Raw genomic sequence first — 19,899 nt, 5'->3', positions numbered from 1 at the left:
TGCCACAAGTTTTAGAACGGTGGAGATTATGCACAAAGAACATCAACCAAACAAAAATAGAAAGAACATTAAAAATAGGCTCATCTTTCCTCTCTTGTCTCACATACTTCTCTCTCTCTTTCTCTGGTCCAGTTTCTTTTACCTTACCAACATGTTGAAACCAATCTTTAAGTTATCCTTTATCAACCCAAGTGAGAGCAGAGTCCTCTGTTATCTTCTCTTTCTCTTTAGATTAACATTACACTCTCATTATGAATCATCCATTACATTTTCTCCTTATAAATGAAAGCATAGTTTAACCCCAAGCCATTCTTTCTCTCCAAGAAAAAGACCATGGATTGGTCGACGTTTGGCATCAAACAGACCAACTCATCGCGTTGGGGCCGTGTGCACGGCCCGTTCATGATGGAGGAGCTAGTGTGCCAAAACCAAAACATGATGATCTCAAAAGGCATTTTCAAGAACAGTAACCCTCTCAAATACGCAACGCCACTTCTCTTTCTTCAAATGTCTGTCATCATCATCACCTCTAGGCTTATCTTCCGCTTCCTTCAACCTCTTAAACAAGGAATGATCTCTGCTCAAGTCTTGGTATTACTTTCTAGATATTACTTTCATTGTCTCAACTTTATTGTTTTTGCAATAAAAAAACGTTTTGAAACGTTATTGTATAGGCAGGTATTGTTCTTGGACCGTCTTTCTTAGGACATAACAAGGCATACATGGACATGTTCATCCCCGCTGGAGGCAAGATCACAATCCAAACGCTATCAAACGTCGGTTTCATCATCCATCTCTTCATCCTCGGACTCAAAATAGATGCGAGTATTATCAAAAAAGCAAGTTCTAAAGCCATACTCATCGGTACAGCCTCTTACGCCTTCCCGTTCTCACTCGGACACCTCACGGTCTTCTTCATTAATACTACCGTAGGACTTCACAGAGACGTGTTTCACTGCGCAAGCACGGTGATCTTCTTGTGCTCCATGACATCCTTCCCCGTAACAACCACGGTCTTAGCCGAGCTCAACATCCTCAACTCAGAGCTAGGACGGTTAGCCACCAACTGCTCAATGGTCTGCGAAGCTTGTAGCTGGTTCGTGGCTTTAGCGTTTAATCTCTACACGCGAGAGCGAACCATGAAAGGCGTTTGGGGGATTGTGATGATCGCAGGCCTTATTGGGATCGTTGGAGGAATCTTTAGACCTCTGATCATATACCTCACCGAGAGGAAAAGCAAGTCGATGAACAACAAAGACCTTGTCCCGTTCTTCCCTGTCCTCTTGGTCTTGGCTATAGCTAGTATTAGTGCAGAAGCCATGGGGTTACACGCTGCGTTTGGAGCGTTTTGGCTAGGCGTTTCGCTCCCTGACGGTCCGCCTTTGGGGACAGAGCTTGCTACGAAGCTTGAGCTGATTGCTTCGAATATGCTTCTTCCGTGTTTCATAGCCATTAGTGGGTTACAGACTAATTTCTTTGAGATCACGAAGAGCCATGAGAGCCATGTGGTGTTGATTGAAGTCATTCTCTTGGTCACTTACGGCTGCAAGTTCCTTGGTACAGCGGCTGCGTCTGCTTACTGCCAAACGCAGATTGGAGACGCGCTTTGTTTGGCGTTCTTGATGTGTTGCCAAGGTATCATCGAAGTTTACGCTACTGTCGTGATGAAAGACGCTCAGGTAAGAAAATAGACGTTGGGTAATTTGGTTTTGATTAATCTGGAATAGAAAATTAAATAATATGATGCTTAATTAGTGTCTCAAAAATGGATTAGTCATTGTTTTGTGTTTCATACCCTAAGATTACGCCTAATGTTTAGTTTTTTTTTCAGACTTTCAACTCAAAATCAATAAGTGTACTGGTCTAAGTCTGGATTATAAAAGTGTTGATCGATGTACTAAACTTTTTTAGTAGTTAGGTTAGTGCTAAAAAGGTTTCATTAGTACATAGATCCACACTTTTAATTCGGACTTGGACCAACGTACTTGATTATAAAATTGCAAATAGATGTATTAAATCTTTATATATTACTTGTCTCATCAGAATTCTCGATGTGAGAGTTTGTATTTTTACAAATCTTATAGGGATTAAAGTGTACATTGCCAATCTATCTTTTAATAATCCTAATACCTAATTAAGCTACGTTCTCATAGAACTTTGTTTATAAAGCATCACAAGAGGCTATCTATTTGAATAAAGTTACATCGAAACTAATCATAGATAATGTGTTTTTGGATGTAGGGGACTAGGGTTTTAACTCATTTTTTCTTATTTTCTTAGTAGACTTTATGGGTGCTGGTAATCCAAAAAAATAGAATAGGAAGTTGACTTTCTATAAAATGTTTGTGTTTACAGGTTGTTGATACAGAATGCTTTAATCTAGTGATAGTAACGCTTTTACTTGTAACCGGAATTTCGCGGTACCTCGTTGTGTACCTCTACGATCCATCGAAACGCTACAAATGCAGAAGCAAACGAACGATCCTCAACACGAGGGAACGCAATCTTCAGCTCCGTCTTCTTCTTTGCATGTACAACGTCGAAAATGTTCCTTCTATGGTGAACCTTTTAGAAGCTACGTACCCGACAAGATTTAACCCCATCTCATTCTTCACACTTCACCTTGTGGAGCTTAAAGGCCGATCTCACGCAGTCCTCACGCCGCACCACCATATGAACAAACTTGACCCAAACACGGCCCAGTCCACGCTTATTGTCAATGCCTTCCAACGTTTTGAGCAAAAGTTTCAGGTAAGCAAACACAATTTCTTTATTTTTATTTTGTCTGTGTATATAAGAAAAGCAAATTTAAAAGTTTTCTATACACCTTAATCAATTTTTTTAAAGGTTAACAATACGGTTTGTCGTTTATTAGTTCATTTGGGAAATATAAACACTAAATATATAGAGACCTAAATGCAAATACAAACACAAACAAACAATTGAAAGTGCAAAGCAAACGTGAACGTCTAAAGTAAACGATTGGCTTCGTTTTGTAAACGAGATATATATTATATAAATTATAATATAAATATACAATTAACAATTAACAAAAAAAAATCTTAAAATACTTAGTTATTAACTGATTTGGAAGATATTATATAGATTTTTGTTTTCTGTACACTGAAGATATTATATAGATTATAATATAAATATAAACAAAAAACAAACGAATTGCAAACAATAATACCAAAAGTAAACGAGATACTTCTTTTTCCTTTGGCGTTTACATTTACAACTAACAACTTAATTTTTGCTTAATATACTTAATCAGTAAAAATTGAAAAAATATACATACTAAATTGTAAAGAGATGTGCAAACGTAAACAAACAACCGAATCTAAGATGTATTCTAAAATTTGCTATAGATAAAATATAAAGTTGGAATTATCTTAAACGTATGATACATCAGGGTACTCTCATGGCGCAACATTTCTCCGCAGCCGCGCCTTTCTCGAGTATAAACAACGACGTATGCACGCTCGCGCTTGACAAGAAGGCGACACTAATCGTGATTCCGTTCCATAAGCAATACGCGATCGACGGGAGGGTCGGACAAGTCAACGGGCCGATCAGGAATATTAACCTTAACGTCCTGGACGCGGCACCATGTTCGGTCGCAATATTCATAGACCGAGGTGAGTGCAAGGGACGACGCTCCGTCTTGATGACCAATACGTGGCAAAACGTGGCGGTGCTCTTCATCGGAGGCCGGGACGACGCGGAGGCGCTCGCACTATGTATGAGGATGGCTGAAAATCCTGAGCTTAGAGTCACAATGATACATTTCCGTCACAAAAGCTCCCTTCAGCACGAGGATTACAGCGAGATGGCTGAGTATAATCTAATAAACGATTTCAAGAGCCATGCAGCAGCGAATAAAGGGAAAGTGCATTACATTGAGGAGATAGTGAAAGATGGTGTGGAGACCACGCAGGCGATTAGCGCACTTGGAGATGCTTATGACATGGTTTTTGTGGGCCGAGACCATGACCTAAAGTCTTCGGTCTTGTACGGACTTACGGATTGGAGTGAGTGCCCAGAGTTAGGTGTGATTGGAGATATGTTGACGTCGCCTGATTTTCATTTCTCGGTACTAATTGTTCATCAGCAGCAAGGGGATATTGCACTGGCCATGGACGACGATACTTATAAATTGCCTGTCGAGCATCAAAAGATTGGAGATACACGAATACAACCACGCTTCTCCGCTGAAGAAGGTTTCACTACCATTGATCTCGATAAAAGTTAGAGTAATCAAGTGACTTAATCTTGATTTAATAACAATTATTTTTAATCATATATAAGTCCATAGCTATAGGTATTTATATCTCGAAGAAGTAGATGTATTGGAATCTTGAGTTGAATCCGAGGATAAAGACACAAGATATGTCACGTTGTGTTAGATGCTATATTTCCTTACATTTTAGTTTTATGTTAATAAGAGATAAAAAGTAACTTTTAATGGTAAATCATTGCATAAATGATTTATGAAGAAAATATATTTTTGGGTGTATTTATGAAGAAAATATCTTCACTTCAATCCTCAAATTTATACAATGCTTTTCTCGGTTTAGCACATAAAGACTATTGATATGTCTTTGAATATGATATGGACTTTTTCTTGGGTTCACTCCCTGGGACCAACCAATAGAAAGTTGTTATTTTAAATCTAGTATCTTTTAATTAAAGAAACAAAAATAACTTGTCAAATTATATTATGCTTTTAAAATAAATAAAAAAGATTAAATAAATAAAAATAACAATTTTAAAAAATATTTATTTATAAGATTTGGAGTTTAGTGTTTAAGATTTATAGTTTAGAATTTATCCAAATGTTTAGTGTTTTTCCAAGGGTTAGGATTTACCCAAGGGTTTATGATTTAATTACCCAAGGGTTTAGGGTTTACCCAAAAATTTAGGGTTTAGGATTAGAGTTTAGGGTTTAGTGTTTTGTTGACAACATGTTTAGTATTTTTTCCAAGGATTTATGGTTTATCCAAGGGTTTAGGGTTTATGATTAGAGTTTAGGGTTTAGTATTAGAGTTTAGGGTTTAGTGTTTTGTTGACAATATTATTTTTTTAAAATTCGTTTTTATATACTATTTTTATTTATTTTTAAATTTTATTTTGAAAAAATAGTATAATTTGACAAATTATTTGTTTCTTTAATTAAAAGATATTGAATCTAAAAGGACAAGTTTCTATTGGTTGGTGAACTTAAAAGTTCATCATAGGAGGTGAACCCAAGAATAATTCTATGATATGGCTTGCTAAGAGAAATAGCCGGAGGTAGGGGTGGGCACGGTCCACGGAGCATATATCCTTAATTTTAAGGATATTCGTGATCTTCCTTACGAATAATCGATTTTTTGATTCGATCCGTAATCTTCTAGATATTTGGTGTTACGGATATCTGGAAAAATTAATATAATTTACCGGATATATCCGTTGATCCCGTAAAAAACATTTTTCGAAAAATAATAAAATAAAAAGATTTAATATATAATAATAATATTTTTTTACAAATTATTTAAAAACTACAGGAATATCCTTAAAAGTTATGACTCTTAAACTGAGGCTGTTTTGTTACAAAAAAAAGGCCAGAAAGAAGCGGTTTGTACATGTACAGAGAAAAGGTTGCCAAAAAAAAAAAGTACATGTACAGAAAAGATAAACGAAAAAGAAGTGATTTTGTACATATACAAACATCATACATTTAAAACCGTTTTCATGTGAACCATCGATTCTAGGCTTAACTTAAGAGCTAGTCACTATAAAAAACAAACATCATATACCATTTAAAAGATAACTTAACATCATATACCACTTTTACCCAAAAAAAAACATCATATACCATTTAAAAGATATCACAATCACTTCTAGTCTCTTATATAAGTCGGAATTATTACTAGTTGTAGTGTTTTCATCAAACTGATCAAAACATGATGAAACAAATCCCTTAACATCACGACCCATGAGAGGTAATTCCAGTGATCATAATTCATAAACAAAAATATCCAAGATAATTGATTTGTTTTGGTAGAAATAAGCTTAACACCACTGGAAGGCTTATGACATACTATCACTCTGAGATATGTTTTCTGAGTTGCGACTTGCCATTTTTTCAAGCTACTTTTCATTTTAATATTTTGAGTCGTGTCGTGTCTTTACCTTGTGTCTCTTTATCTTAAGATACATAAGTTATATTTTTAAGTAACCATCCGCAAAATTGAAGAGTCATAAATTTTATCACATTTTAATCGCATTTATATGCATTTATTTATCCTAATTTTGTTATTCATTTCTCATGAATATAAGAACTTTAAAATGTAAGAGCTTAGTAGAAATTGCATAATATTATAACCTAGCTATTCTATCATCGTAATTCAAGACAAACCCACAATTTCTTTTATTGATGTAAAATACTCTCAAACAACTTTTAACAATCAATATGTTGTTCTATATAACCCTTTTTGACATTGTTATTCAAGATAATTGTTGGCCTGATTTTGTGTAGATTTAAGTCAAATACTTAACAAAATAGCAAGTTGTTACTGAAAAGGATGCTAGACAAAATATCAATCATATGGAGTAGATTTCTACTGCAACGTGGTCTCATATATCATCAAAAATGTCATCCCCATTTGGCAATGCTTTTATCCGGTCAAGCTCTTGCTTCTACTCTGTTATTTAGCTCTATGGTTTGAGTTCTGCTATTTAGCTCGCACCTCCTGCTATTTGTTTCACAGCCCATTTTAAAGTGGGGGGGGATTAGTCTTCTTGCTTAACCTGCTAAAAAAATTTGGTGGATTCACCGAGTTTTTACCGAAACTGGTTTGCATTCAATGCTTCATTTCTCTTGTGCAAAGAGTTTATTTCTCGATCACTGTGAGTTCACCGGATTCCGTTTTCATCATCTCTAGAATCTTTCTTCCCTTCTTCTTGGAGAAACTAACCATATTACCACCAGATTCACCTTTGAGAAATGTTTCTCTGTTTGCACTAAATGGAGGTGTGTATCCTTATCTATAAATATGTTTTCATCTTGTGGAGGGGTCCGTTTGAAGTCTGAAGATGCAACGATACAAAGTGACTAAATCTCAAATCTCTAACACTGCTGTGATATTTGCTTTGACGAATTCGAGTCTTGCTTTGGATTCGTTGTCATTCTATCTTAGAGATTTCTCTAGTTTTAACTTGTATGTTTTAGCGTTTGTCATTATTAGAATTTGGTTTAACTTCTTTCTCATTTGTAGCTCGAATTTGTAGTTCGAACATTTGAGTTTTAGTGAAAGTTAAGTTCAAAAAAAAAAAATCTCCAATGTTGTTTAGTTTAAATTTGTTTGATACTACTGTTTTTGTAACTTCTGTCAAAAATCTGAAATTGATATTAAATCTTACTATTTTTACCACAAAAACAAAGGAGAAGAAGAATAGAATACTATTGGATTTCTTTTTAAAAATTGGTGTGAGAAACAAAAAATATATAGGTGTGTAGGAGGATGGGACATAAAGGATGTGAAGTGAATCCATGTGAAGGCAGCCGAATCAGATGCCCTCGCCAGCTTTCATTTTCTTTCTTTTTCAATTATTTTTTCTTTTTCCTGTTTTTGAATTTTCAGTAATATAATTTTTTTATTTTCCATTTTTTGGGTTCCTTCTTAAATAATCATTGAGGCATTTATTAATTTGTATATATCTAGTAAATAGTATTAACTTCATTGCACTTTATATGATTGTGTTTTATATTATTTGAACCATATGGTTTGTTTTCAGCTTTAAAGGCTTTTCGATTGGTCCACCTACACGGTTACATCTCATGTGTCAACCTGCATGATTGGTCCACTCTTTCTATAAACCTTTAATTAGCCTTCTTGATTTCGCATTATTCACCAATAAGTAATCAATATAATATTTATATTTAACCACCGAAACTCCAAACTTAACCAATTGGTCTAAATACGTTGCATTACAGTTGAACATGCATTTGTTCTTATAATGTTTTCATAAATTCTTTTGATATTATAATAACCACAGTTTAAATATCCTCAAAAAATTTAACCAAACTAACTGCTTCAGAACTATAAGTCATCAGTTTCAGTTTAATTAACCCAAACATACCTTCCTACTACTATTTGGTTGATCAGTTATTTTATACATATGTAATTTTATTCTTAATTGTAATATTAGAATTTGATTCATGTCTTTAGGTCCAGTTACATGTGCGTAGTATTTCATAAGTAATCATCATTTGATCTTGTCCTTATTGTCACGGACGACCAAAACTAGATTTTCAATTTAACATAGATCTTATCCACAGTAGTACATTACAAAGTTTTTGTTTTTAACTTCATCCCCAAAAAAATGAAAATATTCTCGCCGGGGATGTTAATAAAAAATAAAGAAAATTGAGACATCATTAACGAAGGAAGAAAACAAACACTAGTTAAGATCCTCAGAGATGCTATCAAGGTGAGGCCGCCACATGGACACCGATGCCGACCGACTATGTCTCCGACGGTGACGGTTCTCTTTACCGGCCGAACAATGCTTCTCTGACGATGACAGCATAACATCTTCCAAATATTTCTCACACAACGTCAAATCAAGATCGTTATTATTAGTAGTACTTACCATATGATCACTATTACTATCGTTGGCGTTTTCAAGAGGCCTTTTCCGACGTGGACGATCCTTTTTGTTATTTCTCGTCTTCTTTTCCGGCAAGGAAGTATGCGGTATAAGAAAATAGATGCTTCCACGCTTAAGCTCAGATTCAGGAGACAAGACCAATATCTTACGAACAACTCCTTGAGAACATGGTTTGCTTAAGACATGATTAGGATTCGCCTGAAGGATCTCTCCCGCGGTCATTGGACGAGTTATTTCGTCGACGTGGCCGTTGAGATGTACGATTCGGATCAAATCTAAAGCTCCACATGGAAGTACACAAGCCAAACAGCACCGTAAACTGTTTCCCATATCTTCTTAGTTTGCAAATAGATCTCTCAAGTTATTCTTTAGCAAAAACAAAAAAAAGTTTTCAAGCTTTTTGTAGTTTATTCTTTGTTTGTTGTGTGTGATGTTTTGTGGGGAAGATGAGGTTATATATAGTGAGCAGAAGATAGAGCTTGACCATACGTAGACGGTATACGTATTTTTTATTTACTGAAATACCTTCCTTCTCATTGTGATTAACTTAAGAGCATCTCCAATGGTGAGACTACAATTGGAGTCCTTAGGTTTTACTTTAATAATTTTTTTTCTTTTTTGAAGAGTTAAGGATTATAATCTAAAAAGTCAGTCCAATGGTGTACTCCATTTAGGAATCTTTAGGAAAAAAAAAATTATAGTGTGAAATGCATATGTTTAGAAGTGAAATAATATTGTCAATTGCATTGAGTTAAAAAGTTATAATGTGAAATGCATATGTTTTGAACTTATCTACCAAATGCAAAAAGACTAAAAACGTCTTTGATTTCTGTGAAGGAAGAAAGGAATAACAATCAGCTCTGGTGATGGAAAGTGAACCCAATAGTAATATCCCAATTATCTGTGAAGGAAGAAAGGAATAAACGAAAGAGAAGAAGAAAGCATATTCGACAATCATCATTGAGAACAAGTGGATTTGCTACCAAACATCAAAATTAAGTCATATAAGACAAAGACGCAACAACTAAACTCACATTTGATTCAAGTCGTACCAGGACGATAAGCATTAACAGTAGCACCCAACTCGATCAAAGTCTTGGATCGTAAAGCTCGGAGTTCATGCAAGCCATTATCAAAGGCGTTTTGCCTTCTCTATCCATCCACTACAATCCCAAATCACACACAAAATTATACGAAAAAGAAAAAAAAACCCTAATTTAGGAGGAAAATTGAACAAAGAAATTGAACCTCGAGGTCAGCTCCTTCGCGACGAAGAGATCGATCCCTTCAGCCTTACTGTATCTCACTTGCTGAAACAGCAATTCCTCTTTCGATTGCTGTTGCCCCATTTTTTTTTTCTCTTCGTCGATCAAACCAAATTTCTGAGAAAAATTCAACGAGAGGAAGAAAGAGACAAGGAACTCTAGAACCAATAGCGTCATGCCAGCGCACTAAGGATCAGTCTCATAATCCTCTTAATTAAGGATCAATTCTTAGGTACACAAATTTATTAATATTTTTTTAATCCTTTTACCTTAAGGATTTGGGTTAAGGACTTGTTATGAGTCTGCGTTGGAGGTACTCTAAGCAGCCCTCCTATTAGTGTTCATTTTATTATCTTTTATTCCACCCAATTAAACTACCTATCTAACCACAAAATGACATCTTTAATTGGTATGTGGTCTTAAAGTTAAGCCGTCTAATCTTTGGATTACTAAATATGATTATTTCTGAAACTGATCAGAAAGAAATAACAATTTAGCATTATCTACTTTCTACACCAAACTACGAAGTACAACTAAAATATATGCTCTCCAATAATGAATTCGTTACAAATAATTGTGGACCCTCATATTAGACAATTTGAAGTTGTAATGAGTTCATAATAATTTATTTTAAGAAAAGACGGTTTGATTTAACTATTTTATACATGAAATACACAATTAGTCTACTATACAATACATGAATTTATTAGAAAAATAGAAAGCCAAAAAATGTATAAGATAATTTTAAGCTTAACGTCAACTCGTACTAAAATATCAGATAAACTGTAAGTATTAGGTACAAGCCTATGTAACACTATACCTATGTATAAAATCGATTAGTTTTTTTTACCACAAAAACATGACACGAAGTTTCTGGTGACTGAAATTCATGTATGGAAGTATTTTGCACAACAGGTAGCAACGAGAGATAGCCTAAAGTAATTCATAATCTGTATCCCTCTCGTTTCTTAAAAGGTTACTAGATTTTGACCCGCCCTTGAAAGGGCGGGGTTTTTTTTTGTTGTTTTTTCAGTATAAAAATTAACTATTATTCGTTTTAATTATATAAACCGTAACATGATCAAATTTCAATTATGCGGGTTTGTAATAGTGTGTACAGTATGGCGAAATTTAAAATGCGTCATACAACCGTTTTGTGTTTGTAATAAGTTAAACAATGTTTTATCCGAAATTCTTACTTGGGCTATTATATAATTTTAAAGATTTATAATTATATAAAATATTGCTAAAAAGCGCGGGTTGTTTTCACTTATTAACCGAAAATTAATTTACAAATTACTATTATTTTTGTTTCAAATCATAACAATTGAATTTTTATGTTTTTATTATTTGTTTTTTCTCTTCAAAATAAAAATAAATAAAACAAATATTTGGTCAAGAGTAATTCGAATGAATTTATAATTTTTTATTAAAGAACATATAATTTAAAAGTTTTTTTTGAAAATAATGTTGAGTTTTAAGAAGTGTTTTCATATTCGACCTAGATCTGTTGAACTGGAAGACCCGTACCATGTATATAATCTAGTTCGGATTTAATGAAAAAATCATTAATTAAAAATCCGATAAAACCCGGTAAAACCCAAAAGTTTATTATTAACCTGTGATCTAATACCAATGATCAAATAAAACATAAAATATCTTATAGTATTTTGTTTTTTAATTAAATTAATCATATACTTTTTAATAATACATAAATTTGTGGTCTTTAAACTTTGATGATATTTTTATTATGTCATCCAAATAAAAAAGATAATATAAAAACTTATTAATATGACAATATTAGTTTATTTTTGTTATTAATGACCTATTATAAGTTTGTATTTTTCTATTTTTTATTTTAGATTTAAAATTAAATTTATGATACATAGATTTAAGAAAATAACATTATAGTGTCATTATGTTTTTTTATTCATTTAGTTTCAGAATATATATGTCTAATATTTGAACATAAAATATTTATATTAAATAAAAGTAACATATTTTATAAATATGTGTAAGCCCATTATTTGTTGATCCATTAAAATATATTTCTGCAGGCCCAAAACTAAAAGACTCAAATGCCATTAATGAATTTTATTAATCATTTGTAAAAATAAGGGTAGTTTTGGAAAACTTAAAACATTCATTAATTGTATAATTTAGGAATGATCCTGTTTTAATGGTATTGATTATATTTCGGCATTCTTTAGTTTTTTTTTTTTGAAACTTTGCATTCTTTAGGTTTTTGTTTCGGAAATTTCTTTATAATCCGTCGCTTTTATATAATATATATAATTTATTTTACATGAATATTAATCAAATTGAGATGTCAAAAAGAGATATATGATTAAAAGATTAAAGATTTTAATAGCTGGACAAACTAACTAATACGTAGCTTCTTTTTTGTTACAAACTAATACCTTCTGACTAATGCGCTCTATTGCCAACTAAAATGACTGGAAATACTTGTGACTCTCTTTATTCTTAAGAGATTGACTTTTATGTTTTATTTAATACATCTTATTTTAAAATTCAATATAACTTAAAATGTGAAATAAGCATTAATAAGAAATAAAATATTAAGTTAATGAAACCGAAGTAAAAATACATCTTAAAGAAAATCTACAAAACAATCTTCAAAAAAAAACAGAAAGAATTTGTGTGCATGTATGTAGATGTGTAAATGAATAAACATATATGCATGTTTTTTTTTGCATATATATATGCATCTTTATGGGTACAAACTACAAACTAAGAAATATAAAATATTAACGTTTAGATTAATTTTCTTTCTGGTCTTAGTATAAAACCTTACATTTCCCTACATAAAGATGCATGTATCGACAGATAAACTAATATCATAAGCAATTAATTTTTTAGAAATAATTATCATTTGTGATAAAAGGATTTGAACATTCATGTCGTAATTCATCAAAAATTCTCGACAGACAATGGACAAGCCCAGCTAGCAGTGTGACGTTGGGACGAGAGAACAGAACTGACATACGGCGATATTTACGATTAATTATAAAATATTATTTTACACATTTATTTTTATCTAATTAATATAGTTAAGATTCTGTTCCGTTATTGGTTAATGAAACTAAATAACTATATAATAAAATTTTAAATGATAAATCAGAGTAACAATTTTAAAATGATTTTACAAAAAGCAAATTTAAAATGATAATGCAACCTAAGCCCTTTTTCAAAAAATGATAATGCAACCTAACAAATCGTATTGATATATAAGACTTGATTGATATGACATTAGCATAAATATTATATTCACTATTATTCAATCAATATTTGTCAAAAAAATTTAAAAAACATTTACAAGAATTTAATGTTCTCTAATTTCTCTTTACTTAATTCTCTCGTACGAAAATTTTAATAGAACATTTATAGTTAGAATATATGAAAAACTAAAACAATAATTATATATAATTTATTTACTTTTAGTTAATAAAATAATTATGTTTATAATAAAAAATAAAATTTATATTTAAAAAATAAATTTTCAATTAAACACTTTTAACTTTTAAAAAAATATTTAAAATTTAATATAATTTATATAATTACACATATCATTCATTATCTTTAATAAATACATAAAATAAGATATATTTATATATTATATATCATAAAATATACATATCTATATTATTTAGAAATAAATAAATTATATGTCATATATTAATATTTATAATAATATTAATATGAATCATTTACTACTCTACCAATAAATAAATAATGATCATTTATATATAATTAATTTATTTTTATCAAAAAATATCAAAATTTATTTTTATATACAAATTTTTTTTTAAATAAATTTTCATTTTTAATTAATAATAATATTTCACATTTATAATTTAATTTAGTTTATATAATTAAATAAGATTAATTATTTTTAATAACAGATATATTATTAATATATAATAATTTAATATATATTATTTTAAAATAAATATATTATATATTAAATTTTATGATAATTTTAAAATTGTATACTCTTAATGATTTACCAATCAATTTATTAAAAAATTTAACGAAAACATACAATTTCTACAACATATTACTTATATAGTATACTGTTACTGTTTCTTCATCAGCTATACCAATCAAGGTATAGAAGACTGAAACAACAGAGAAATGTAGAATATATAAAAATGGGAAGAAGAGCAGTCTCAAACTGCAAAATGGAAACGCATAGTAACAATTTTAAAGCCTATTGATGTATAGAAGACTAAAACAATTCATATTATCGCTGATATTCCTTTTCGTATCATGAATATTCCATAAACGCAGCTAACGTATATGTAGCTTGTGCGTCCACTTAAAAAAAAAAGATCAATCTAATACTAGTTAATTTGGTGATTCATATAGTGTGTTATTAAATTTGTGGGATATTAGTTAATTTGGTGATTTATATAGCGTGTTATTAAATTTTGTGCTTTATATATTTAATTTCTAAATCTTTTGGGTTTAAAATTTGTTCCACCTTGTTTTTTTTTTCCTTTTTTTGCCAATGTGGCTCAGAATTAGAATTCTCATATGTAAATCCTTCCCTATCAATATGATATTTACAGTTTAGCAAAAAGAAAAAAAAAATATAGTGTGTTATTTTACAAACTTTGCTGTAAATTGTTGTTTATGATACTTTTCTTCGAATTGTTTCTTAATCTGAATTTTAAATGATGTACGTTAGTTATAATTGTACTGAGTTACCACTAACAGTTATACAGCTGTTGATTAATTTCTATAGAATATGGTGAAAGGACCGGTTGTTAAGAAACTAAGAGAAGGTTAGTTAGAGGATCTATTTAGCCCTCTGGTTATGCTTCCAAAGAAAACATATATTATATATATTGGCCAAGAGAGTTAAAACCAACTATATGTGGTGTGTAATGTAAAAGATTAGATATTTAAGAAATATTTTTTGGCTTTGATTATAAATGTAAAGGTTTGGAATGTGTTGTGATCCAAACTAAGGGAATTGAGTGAATTAAGTCCTATAGAGTTTTTGTAATATCCTTTGAGTTGAGTGAAGATATTGAAAGATGGTTTGAGTCTTTTTTTTTAGATTTGATCGTAAGTGGTAACTTCGGTATCTTTTAAAATGTTTTATCAAACTTTTTAAATTTGTATTTTTCAAAAACTTTTTTTTTATGAATTTGTATCTTTATCTATGTATTCCCTTGAATTTGATGCCGAGATTTAGCTTATTGGTTTTCATATCGTAGTATTTAGCATTATAATTTTTTGACAACTATTTAATATTATAATTGCTTAGTTTTTTTTAATAAAAACATTGATGCGCAAAAAATGTCTTTCTACTATTAAACAATTGTCATCCCTAAATTACCTTATCAATATACTTGTACCTACTATATGTTTATAATCAATTAATTAACATTGATCATCTATTCCTTTCTTTTAATGCTTGTTCTTTTAAATTTTTGGACAGACTTTCAAATTCTGCAGATGATATCCTTGCAAAATCTGCACTATGTAATGCTACTCATCCTCTTCCCTAGTTAGAGATAGAGAAGTTTTTAATATAAGTTATGTGTTCAAAAAAAAAATCAGTTAATTAACGTCATTATAAAATGAAACACGGTGCTCTAAGGGCCTGACTGGTGTAATCGCAGCGGTTGCAGTTGCGGTTGCGGGAGTTTGCGGGTGCGGATAGTTGCGGTTTTAAGTGTTTTCTAGAGATTTGTACGACTGGTATAACTGTTAGAAATTGTTGCGTTTGCGGGACTCTTATGACTGGTAAACTACCAAACGCAACATGTGTTAAATAATAATTTAACAATATTTACATTTTATGAAATTATAAAAATATTAAAAATCATAATAATATGATAAGTATAAAATTTATATTTATAAAATCATATTATTCAATTTTAAAAATTTATAGAAAATATTTTAGTTTTGAATTTTTATAATATAAATTGAAATATAATATGAATACATTTTACAATTTCTATTATTTCAATTGAAAATTTTTATTGGATATTTTTAGTATTATTTTTATTTATTCTGTTTTTAAAGAAAAAAAATTTACCCTCCCGCAACCGCCCGCAACCGCAAACGCTAGCTGGAACCAGCTTTTGATTTTAAGAGGTTCGGAGCGGTTTGAAGCGATTTGTAGCGTTTTCTGTGATTGTTTTGAAACGCCAACAACCGCTATGAACCGCAAAAACTGCGTTTGCGGGTGGTAGCGGGAAAACCAATCAGCACCTAAATCAGGTGAATTAACTATTTTTCTAGTTTTCGAACAACTTATGGAGGGATAGCTATGAGATTCTTTAGCATAGCTAGAGAAAATTTGGAGTATTTACGTGATGTTATTTAATACTGTAATTTTAATTACTTTGACATTTATAAGAAGAAAAGTTTAGAATTATTTAGTAGATTATAGAATTACATAAACATCAGTAAAGTCGAATTAAAAACTACGGAAACAATGCTTTGTCCTCATTTCCTAATAAAATATAATCTATAAAACTTTTGTTATCACATGTCTCATCTCGATGAGACAAAAGTTATAGGATTTGAACCACAACATTTATAATACTAGTACGTTTATATTCGATATGTTAATTATGACGCTGTTACAATGAGATAGAAAGGTCATGCATGTACCAAAATGTACGTGTAGGAATCTAGCTAGTACTCATGATTCTCCCATTCTCGGGGTTATTTTTATTAATTATTTTTTCTCGAGTCGTTAACTTCCCCTTCATGATAAAAATGAATTTAATCTATATTATTATTTGGCGAATTGAACTTTCGCAACTGAACTCTCACGTTAAAAGTTAAACTGGTTAATATCGTTTATACCTTTCATGAATAAAATTTATATAATAAAAACGAATTTAAATTATTTTGATTAGATAAATAATTAACATAATAATAATCAGAATTAATTACCCAAAACCTAAAAATATATTAAAATAAAAAAGATAATTCCTATATATTTGTATTGTTATCTTAAAACTATTTTTAATAAAAATAATAAAACAAAAATTACATAACTAAATATTAATCAATTTTTTTTTAGTTTTATATAATTGAAAAGAGAATATTGAGTGACTTTCAAGATTTATTTTTAACAATAAATATATATATATACAAAGAAAAGTTTCTTAAAAATATAAGTAAGAATTTTAAATGAAAATATATATAATAATTTGTTAAAAAACAAAATAATTTATTATTAAAACCACAAAATACATAACTAAATATTAATCAAGTAAATGTTTTAGTTTTATACAATTGAAAGATAATATTGAATGACTTTTTTTACTAATGAATGTATATACAAATAGTTTTTTTTTTAATTATAAGTAAAAATATTTAAATGAAAATATATATAATAATTTGTTATGAAACAAAAATAATTTATCATTATAATCTTTTAATTAGTAACGATTATATTATTAAGTAATTATAAAATATTTAAGCTCGCATGCGCGGACGAAACATCTACTGTTTTGGTAAAACCCATTCATCAAATGATTAATGCCCAAATAAAAAAGGATCAAGAACGTATGAGAGGAAGCTTCGTAGCACGGAGGTTTCGGGCACCGACTACGTACGAGCGGCGCTGAAATTGATTAATTAAGAAAGTTAATACGCCTCGTGCGTGCCACACGATTTCTTTTTGGGTGTTCACTTATGATTGAAGCTTTAATTAAATATGAAACTATAAAGAGCCAATCAATTCAAGAACGTGAGCCAAGTCTGTCTTTTACCTTAATTAGACAACAGTACTAGTACTTCCAACCACGGTTGATCAAAGACCACACAATTAATTATATATGTAGTTAAATGTAGTCAATGAAAGGGTTAAAACGGTGTTAAAATCGTTCGATATCGAATAAACGTGAATGGTAATATTATTTCACGTAGGAACTAGTTGACTGTAATTATATAATATACTGCATTGTTTAGACCAATTCTGCCGTATGTTGGGGAAACTATAATTGTTCTTATTAGATTTTATCATAACAAGAAAACCGATTTCTCTAAAATGGTTGCTTATCATATATATCTATTATTAATTTAGTGATCACAATGCTAGGTGACATTTTTTAAAAACGTATGTATAGTATAGCTGTCATTTTGGTCAAACGGTTCAATAAATCCAAGTCTATTCTCCAGCTCTAGTTACAAACTTCCATTTTACATTTTGTTATGGCATATGATATGTAAAGAACTAAAGATCATGAGCTTGTATGGTGAACAATCTAAAGCTGTGTATACGTTATAACTGCTGGAAATTTATTTATAGGAAAATATAATGAAAATGGTATCCCCAACATAACACAAGTTGTTGGAGCTATGTATATATGTATGGCGAAGTTAGTTCTCGGAACCTGTAACATAATTTTAGATTAGTAATAAAATTTTAAAATTTTGTCGTCTTTTATCAAACTTTTAATTAACAAAATTTTCACTAAATCCGGATTGAATTATTATAATTTAGCAAAAAAAAAAAAGTTAGTTCTCGGAAATGTTTTTCTGGAAAATCTATCTTATTAAAACAGAAGTCATGACTTCTTTCATGTGTGATTTTTTAATTTGAACCATCACTTAGAAAATTTATTAAATGTATTTACTAAGACTAATATTAAATATAAACTTTAAAATACTTTAATTACAATATCTTTTGATATCTTCTCATTTTGAATATACATATATTTATTTAAATTGTTTTAACAATCTGTTTTAAAAGATTTTTTACAAGATCTTCATTTTCAAAAATATATTTAAATATTTTTACTAATTTCGAAATTAGTTTGAAATATTATTATATCATATTATATCATATTTTGTCTATTATATAATCAATCAATCATATTTAAAGAAAACTACTATGGTAAGATAAATATAATAAAATTGTATTAAATTGATAAATTTATATATTTTATATATTTTATTTTTGTAAGTATAAAATATTTATGTTCAAAAATAAAAACTAATACATTGGTAGACGGGTTAACATTATCAAACTATATAATACATGTATAAAATCTTATATATTAAAACAAAAGTCACAACCTCAATTCATCTGTTATTTTTTTAAAAATGGACATTCATTAGAAATTAGTTATCATTTATTTATTATTAATAATATATCACTCCTAATATAACCATCGATTCCTATAAAATCGGATTGGTTAACAAACCGATATTTGATTCCCTATTATTATTTGATTCTTTATTAAATATAATCCTATTATTTTAATTCTAAACATTTGATTTTTTTACCTTACTATTAATTCAAATATTTATGTATATAAAATAAAAATCAACATCCGCACGGTTGTGCGGATCGAAATTTAGTACTAATTAAAATAAAAGTTTCAGACAAATTGTAACTTGTATTAAGAGAAATGTTTGATTGGTTCGATCTATAAATTAGTATGGCAATTTCATTGATTATTAATTGTACGAAAAAGACAAAACACTAAAGCAGATCTGAACTGGAAAATTACTTTGAGTTCTGCTATTAAAAAAGGAATTGTAGATTCTGAAAAGATTAAGTTACAGATTACTAGATTTCGTAGTTACAAACAAAATATGAGACGTCATAGTGTTTAAGGGGGAAGAACCTGATGGTGTAACGACAAAATAAGAAGATAACATAAAAACTTTAGATGCTGGAGATATCTCCAGTCGATATTCGATAACACACGTTGCTTTAGATTTACTCTCGTGTATAAGATCCTTTCAGACAGTCACAAAATTTTATATTTAAGATGACGGTACAGGTTGTTTCTATCTTCAACTTAGCAAAGTTTCCGTGTCAGAAGAATCCAAATTACATTTTAAAGAGATTTGAGAAGATGTATATTGTATACGTATAACATCGATCGTATATATTCACTTAAAAGTCACATTAGTTAAAACTAAGCTAATTGTTTATAAAATATATTAGCAATGCTGCCAAAACATAATTTAT

The 19,899-nt window shown here is 29.9% G+C and overlaps 2 protein-coding genes across 3 annotated transcripts; one reads left to right on the top strand and one right to left on the bottom strand.

Annotated features, from left to right (window-relative positions):
* Positions 1-211: 211 nt before the first annotated feature.
* LOC108853316 (cation/H(+) symporter 13-like) lies at positions 212-4,332 on the top strand. Its single transcript, XM_018626739.2, has 4 exons — positions 212-591; positions 675-1,679; positions 2,356-2,751; positions 3,413-4,332. Exons 1-4 carry the CDS (start codon positions 334-336, stop codon positions 4,250-4,252), a joined length of 2,499 nt encoding a protein of 832 aa, XP_018482241.1. The 5' UTR covers positions 212-333; the 3' UTR covers positions 4,253-4,332.
* A 3,903-nt stretch (positions 4,333-8,235) lies between these two features.
* LOC108851976 (uncharacterized) lies at positions 8,236-10,165 on the bottom strand. Of its 2 annotated transcripts, XM_057007550.1 has the most exons (3): positions 9,904-10,165; positions 9,690-9,818; positions 8,236-9,556 (listed from the first exon to the last, which is right to left on the bottom strand). In XM_057007550.1, exon 3 carries the CDS (start codon positions 8,983-8,985, stop codon positions 8,446-8,448), a length of 540 nt encoding a protein of 179 aa, XP_056863530.1. In that variant the 5' UTR covers positions 8,986-9,556; positions 9,690-9,818; positions 9,904-10,165; the 3' UTR covers positions 8,236-8,445. The 2 variants fall into 2 exon arrangements, with proteins under 2 accessions (XP_056863530.1, XP_056863529.1); XM_057007549.1 differs by having other exon boundaries at positions 8,236-9,818.
* Between the last annotated feature and the right edge of the window lie 9,734 nt (positions 10,166-19,899).

This window comes from Raphanus sativus, chromosome 4, assembly GCF_000801105.2.
Source record: "Raphanus sativus cultivar WK10039 chromosome 4, ASM80110v3, whole genome shotgun sequence".
Taxonomy (NCBI): domain Eukaryota; kingdom Viridiplantae; phylum Streptophyta; class Magnoliopsida; order Brassicales; family Brassicaceae; genus Raphanus; species Raphanus sativus.
This window is presented reverse-complemented; position numbering and strand designations above follow the sequence as displayed.

Excerpts from the sequence above, each read along its gene's own strand:
- LOC108853316 (XM_018626739.2), top strand. The coding sequence starts at position 334 with ATGGATTGGTCGACGTTTGGCATCAAACAGACCAACTCATCGCGTTGG. Across the intron at positions 592-674 it reads TGATCTCTGCTCAAGTCTTG|GCAGGTATTGTTCTTGGACC; the intron begins GTATTACTTTCT and ends GTTATTGTATAG. Across the intron at positions 1,680-2,355 it reads TCGTGATGAAAGACGCTCAG|GTTGTTGATACAGAATGCTT; the intron begins GTAAGAAAATAG and ends TTGTGTTTACAG.
- LOC108851976 (XM_057007549.1), bottom strand. The coding sequence starts at position 8,985 with ATGGGAAACAGTTTACGGTGCTGTTTGGCTTGTGTACTTCCATGTGGA.